The sequence below is a fragment of the Hibiscus syriacus genome, unplaced genomic scaffold (genome assembly GCF_006381635.1).
Source record: "Hibiscus syriacus cultivar Baekdansim isolate YM2019G1 unplaced genomic scaffold, ASM638163v2 tig00110280_pilon, whole genome shotgun sequence".
Classification (NCBI taxonomy): Eukaryota; Viridiplantae; Streptophyta; class Magnoliopsida; order Malvales; family Malvaceae; genus Hibiscus; species Hibiscus syriacus.
In genome coordinates, this window is record NW_024062660.1 from 66,670 (window position 1) to 72,669 (window position 6,000).

General features: G+C 35.7%; 1 protein-coding gene across 2 annotated transcripts; it reads left to right on the forward strand.

Moving 5' to 3' along the window:
• The first annotated feature begins 742 nt into the window (after positions 1-742).
• Positions 743-2,723, forward strand: LOC120116036 (macrophage migration inhibitory factor homolog). Of its 2 annotated transcripts, XR_005515523.1 has the most exons (4): positions 743-885; positions 2,025-2,225; positions 2,314-2,426; positions 2,527-2,723. XR_005515523.1 is itself a non-coding variant. In XM_039136612.1 (3 exons), the coding sequence occupies exons 1-3, from the start codon at positions 775-777 to the stop codon at positions 2,560-2,562; spliced, it is 348 nt and encodes a 115-aa protein (XP_038992543.1). In that variant the 5' UTR covers positions 743-774; the 3' UTR covers positions 2,563-2,669. The 2 variants fall into 2 exon arrangements, 1 of the variants encoding a protein (XP_038992543.1); XM_039136612.1 differs by lacking the exon at positions 2,314-2,426 and having other exon boundaries at positions 2,527-2,669.
• The last annotated feature ends 3,277 nt before the right edge of the window (positions 2,724-6,000 follow it).

The window sequence follows — 6,000 nt, forward strand, 5'->3', positions numbered from 1 at the left end:
TTGATCTCACAAATTCTAAGAAAATAAATTCAGAAGTTATTGGTTTGGAAATGAATCCATTTTTAGGCTTAATGTCGTGGAGTTGTCACAACATTGTCTTCCTAAAACAAATCGAAACCTACAATTGTCCACAAAATTCATACGAACAAGTTTGCCAACCAAGGAACAACTTATGTACTTGTTATGATTCCTGTTTTTTGAACCATAAAGTAATTTTGTTTTGTAATATTTTACATTTATATTGATTTCTAATTTTAATAAGTAATTTCAATTTATTTATAACGATAAAGTTTTTATTTATTTATACATTAAAAGTAGTATGATTAAAATAAATTCGATAGACCTCAAATTACGCAAATCACGAGACCCTTTCAAAAGACACGATATTTCAAATTCTCGGGAGGTTTAAATATCTCAGGTATCTAATGTTGCGCAGAACGTGAAATCATTAATTGAAATATTAAATTGCATTTCTTGAAAAGTATATCCACGTTGGAAAAGACTTGCGCCTCACAGAACGCGAGGTAATTAAACACTTTTTATTGGACATGAAATAATCATACGTGTACAATTTGAGTGATAATTTTCCAAAAAAGAAAACTTGTATGGATACTCTTCTAAAAAAAATGAATTTTGTGGGTTATTAATCTAATAATGCCCCCTAATTGAGTAGTTGAAGGGGCATTTTGGTAACTAGACAATGGTCTATTTAAGAGCGGTAATGGCAGTAGAAAAGTGGTCACACACACCCTGAGAGATTCTGAGAAAGAGAAGATGCCTTGCCTCAACATCTCAACCAACGTGAAACTGGACGGCGTCGACACCTCCTCCATCCTCTCCGAAGCCACCTCTGCGGTGGCCAAACTCATCGGAAAACCTGAGGCCGTATGCTTCTCTTTTTCCCTCTCTTTATCACTACTTTTTTCATTTCCAATTTTATCTATTTCTCGAAATTTGGTTGAATAATTAGTTTCTGCTTTCTCGTTGTTTGTTTAAATGGGAAACTACGCGTCTTGATTCGGTTCCCTAATCTCCTTGTTGGGTGTTTAAGATGCATCCTATTTGGTAAAGGATCATTACCCATTTATGCAGGGGCGGGACCATAATTGAATTATAATTTTTTAGAGTTAATATGCATTTTTACCAGTATATAAACTTGAATCTTTATTATTTTTAGGAACCAAAGTGAAATTTTCCATTTAGTGGGGCAGGATCCGCCTCTGCTAGGATGGGGTCTTGAGACCAATAGGGTACCATATCTTAGAAGAAAGACCGTCGTTTACCTTCTAATCCAACTACATTTGTTTCCTATTGGTTTTGTCAATTTGAATGCTAGGAAAGAGCATCAACTCTGTTGTCTAAACTTGGTTTTGTTTCTTGTTTGGACGAGTCTTTTGCTGCATCCTTGCAGAAATGTTTGTAACTATCTTTTCGCCCTCTAACTTCATGGCAAGGGTTACATGAGAATCTGATCGAATTTAGGCTTGGATACTGCTAAGTGCCTGAAGAGTTTTACATGTCCTAGATGGCTAATAGCCTAATACTATAATAGTTACCGGCTTGTGTCTATTTTACTCGTATCCATTGTAGATCTCCGGGCATGTGGTAAATGTTTTAACTGGTCTTCTTGGACAAGACTTCTGAATGACTTTCTCAGACCTTCGCATTGAGAGAAATGTGCTCTTGGTTCAAGTGATTTATGCTATCATAAACAAAAAAAACTGGGCCGGTTCAACCAAGGATTTGATGCTTGTTTGGTTTGGTCCTATACAAAGAGCAGGAAATGTTTTGAACTTGCCGAAAGTCTGTTTAATCAGTAAGAAACCAGATTAAAAAAATCCATTTTTAAATTCTATATATATATTTTTTAAAGTTATACTAAAGACTACCACTAAGCCAAATGAATACCAGTCCGGTTTCTTAACCTCGTTTTGTCTACTATTAGCATGCTAGAAGGAACTGTATACTGTTTATAGTAATGCATGTTTATCCATGGCATATGATATATTGTTGTTTGTACGCAGTATGTGATGATTGTGTTGAAGGGTTCAGTGCCCGTGTCATTTGGTGGTACTGAGCAGCCAGCTGCCTATGGTGAGCTGGTATCCATTGGTGGCCTAAATCCGGATGTGAACAAGAAACTGAGTGCTGCAATTTCTGCAATTCTTGAAACCAAGCTACAAGTTCCCCCGTCACGGTTCTTCCTCAAATTCTATGACACCAAGGCAAGTTATCTATTTTTGGTTAATGATCACGAGGATGGGTTATCGTCGTCTATTGTTCTCTTCTCATTGCATTTCCCTGTTTGTTTAGGAGCAACAAACCCAAGAATATGCACAGTGTTTGCATGCTTTACACCAGCACTAGATAATCTAAATAGATCTTTTCTGTTGCATACTGTGAGCATAGCTCTCGTTAGCTTTCTTGTGAGTGCAACTTATGCCATTTCTTTGGCCCATGGTGATATTTAGCTCCCCTTTGTGGCCCTTGCTGCATGATAGTGCTGATACTTCGATTGTTTTGCAGGGTTCCAACTTTGGATGGAATGGATCAACCTTCTGAGCCTGGCAATGTCTGAATTTCTCAAAACATCGATATTGTCTTTCAGTATGCTTTATTTCTTTTTGACTTGCCGTTGACAAAATTCAGCAAGACACTTTATGCCATTATGTCGTTTATCTATATGTTTTCTTAGTATTTGGAATGGAAACTACTTTGATTTGTCAAACGATCATCCGTTAGTTTAATTTGTTTGAGTTTTGAGATAATGTTTAACCATGTGCAATGTACTGCATGGTTTGTAGCGGAACAGACACATGCAGCTCATAGCACATGGTACATTAGTAAACATCATCCCCAAAAGCTATCAATTTGAGTTTTGAGATACTGTTTAACTAAAATGAAGCACATGACACATACCGTATCTTAAGAGTTTTTTCAGTGGACCCTTTTCAGTGGGTTGCGCCATATGCAACTGAGCAAAGATGTGGTCAAATTCAAGCCCACTGAAAAAGGTCCCACTCCTAATTTTGCAGGTTGAGGTTATTCATTGTTTAAAAACACAAGAAACTTGAAATACATTAATTTTGAACCCCGTTTCCTTACGTTGGAGTAGGGGCAACGCTGCTGCAGACAGGCACATCTTGGAGTAGGGGCAACGCTGAGCAGCTGGCTGTGCCTGGCTGGTTGCATATTAAGCCTAGTAAAAAGCGTTCAGCAGAGGCACATGGCAAACCTTGAATCTCATTGAATGTCAGACAAACAAATTAAACCAAAGCCTTTCCCTGGTTTTCATATGAGAGGTGTGGTTTGATGATATAGTCGGGATTCGATCTCCAGTTATGGGTACGGCGAGTTCCCGCAACGAGGGTTAACCGGCATGGGGCATGGAGAGTTACGTAACAAGGATTAGTCATTCCTCGTCACCATTGGAAATATAATGGTATTACCGTAAAATGAACTGTTAGTAATGATTGGAAATAAAGTAACATAAATGAAATAAAACTTGATCTCGTCGAATAAGAATCATTACCTTAGAAGTAGATTCGTCCTGATTTGTGTAATCCTTAAAATGAACATTGTCTTCTAAAGTTAACACGATCCTTTATAGCTTTAAACATTCAAAATCTGAAGTAGAAACCGGTGATACTACTCTTGTTAGAAGAAATATTGTGGAAACAAGAGGATATTGTTTCTAAAGAGTTTGAAGAGAGGAGTAGCAAAGGCAAAGCAAAGGGTTTAACAGGAGCAGAGGGTTAAAGTGCAGCAATACGTACCTACCTACATGGGGTTTTCTTCAATAGCAAGAAGAACCGATGAAACTCAGGATGGATAGCGCTAACGAGGATCAAAACACACTCAAACACACGCACAAAAGGCATGAAGATCATCTATGGCGCTATCCCTCCTGAGCTTAACAGATTCTTCTGTACTAAGATATCTTCTACTTTGACAACTCTGGCTGAATAAACCAAGTAGATATAAAAGAAAAAGGGAAAGCAGGTTAATGCCTCTGCTCTGATAATGTAGGTGAGGGAATTAATAGAAATGCAGTATGTGTTTATAATAGCAGCAGCCGCAAGCACGTGGGGGAAAATGCAGTTGCAGACAACGTTAAGTTGAATGGAACGTGGATTAGTCTGACACGACAATCAAAATTCAACTTCATTGTTATAAAATAATATTATATATATATGTGTGTGTGTGTGTGGCATCTAAAGTTTTTAGTAGTCCAAATAGTTACTTGAATTTGACTTCAAGGTTCAATTTGATATCTACTATATTTTTGTCTAGTTTGGTTTCTGAACTTTACTTTTAAGCTCAATTTGATGCATAAACTTGAATTTATGGTTCAAATTGGTTTAAAGAAGTCAAACGTAAATATCAATTTGGACCAAACATCAAATTGAAGTTGTACAAATTTGAACCAATAAGAAAAGTTAATGCATCTAATTGGACTAAAAAAAGTTAATCACAAATTACACATTAAAGTCAAGTTTAAAACACTAAATGAATAAAAAAAAAGTTTTTTGTATGTTTTCAAATACAAATTATCTTTTATATAGAGGTTTAAAGTAAGAATATATATATTTTAAAATTATGTCATTGTTTTTGTTTTAGATACCTAAATTGTTTTAGCAAAAAGGCACTAGAGGTCTTGTACTTGTGAAAAAAACTAATGTGGTCCTCATATTATTTTTTTTCTCAATGTGACATTCCAACTCAGAAAATAAGCATAGTATGGCCCTTTGACCAACGCTTTTCGTCATTAACCATTACGGCGCTGACATGTCGGTCCAAGGTGTCGATGTCACAGTCTAGGGTGTCAAATTAACGTGACAGAGAACATGACAGATGAGCTAAATTGGTAACTCAAACATGACAGATGAAATGTCATGTCAACACCGTGAACTGGCACGCAAGTACTATAACAGTCAACGATAAAAAACATTAGTCAAAGGACCACATTGGTTTATTTTCTGAGTTGGAGGGTAACATTGAGAAAAAATAATATGACATCCACATTGGTTTTTTTCTTCTTCTTCAAAAGTATAGGGAACACTAATGCCTTTTTAAATATTATCTTTTATTAAAATAAGTACATCAGCTTATATGTATTATTTAGTGTGTGTGTATATATATATACCCATAAATTTTCATTCATTCGTGTTATTAAATTGAATAAATGGTATTTTTATCAGAATTTCACGTATCAATTTAAAAATCGTTAAGGAAATAGCTATTTACAGTACGGGAGAATTAATTCATTTTGGAGTACTTTAGAATGCATGACAAAAGCTGGGTGTCGGTTTGTCAATTTTGAAGAGTTGGAGGGACGGATTTGATAATGTTGATTTTGTTTGTCTGGTGTGGTAATGTGGCTGCCGACTATGGAACTGGCGGGAGATTATGCATGTATGTAAAGCCAGCCTGGCCTCACAAATGGACCATAACTTTACTATATGATTTGTTATTATTTATTTATCTTATTCTGCAAGATTTTCAAAGGCTGGTTACCAAATAATTATCCCTTACTTCCATGATTACTTCTCCTTCTTTTGGCTAATAATTATGATCACACACATTACAGTTATGATGATTTGGCACTACCAATATGTTTTCGGTAGGTCATGCATGCCCAGGATGGACTTAAGGTTCGATTTCCATTATTGCCCACATTTGTGCTCTTGTTCGATTTCCAATATTGATATTCTCCGTTTTGAACTATCGGATTTGATATCAGATTGATATTCTCTGTTTTTGATATGTCATGCTGCAATAGAGCACCCACGAACATAAATCGTGTACTTAAATTCAATCAGATGGTTCAAAACAGAGAATATCAATATGATATCAAATAAGCACCGTTTTAATAGTCGATATGACGTCAAATTGAGTCTTTAAAAAATAAACGACAAGAACGGCCAATCATCATTAAAAAATAAACGACAAGAACGGCCAATCATCATTAAAAAAGATTAAAAAAACGTGTTATAAAAA

Coding starts and splice junctions, on each gene's coding strand:
- LOC120116036 (XM_039136612.1), top strand. CDS start 775: ATGCCTTGCCTCAACATCTCAACCAACGTGAAACTGGACGGCGTCGAC. Junction 886..2,024: donor TCATCGGAAAACCTGAGGCC/GTATGCTTCTCT, acceptor GTTTGTACGCAG/TATGTGATGATTGTGTTGAA. Junction 2,226..2,526: donor TCAAATTCTATGACACCAAG/GCAAGTTATCTA, acceptor ATTGTTTTGCAG/GGTTCCAACTTTGGATGGAA.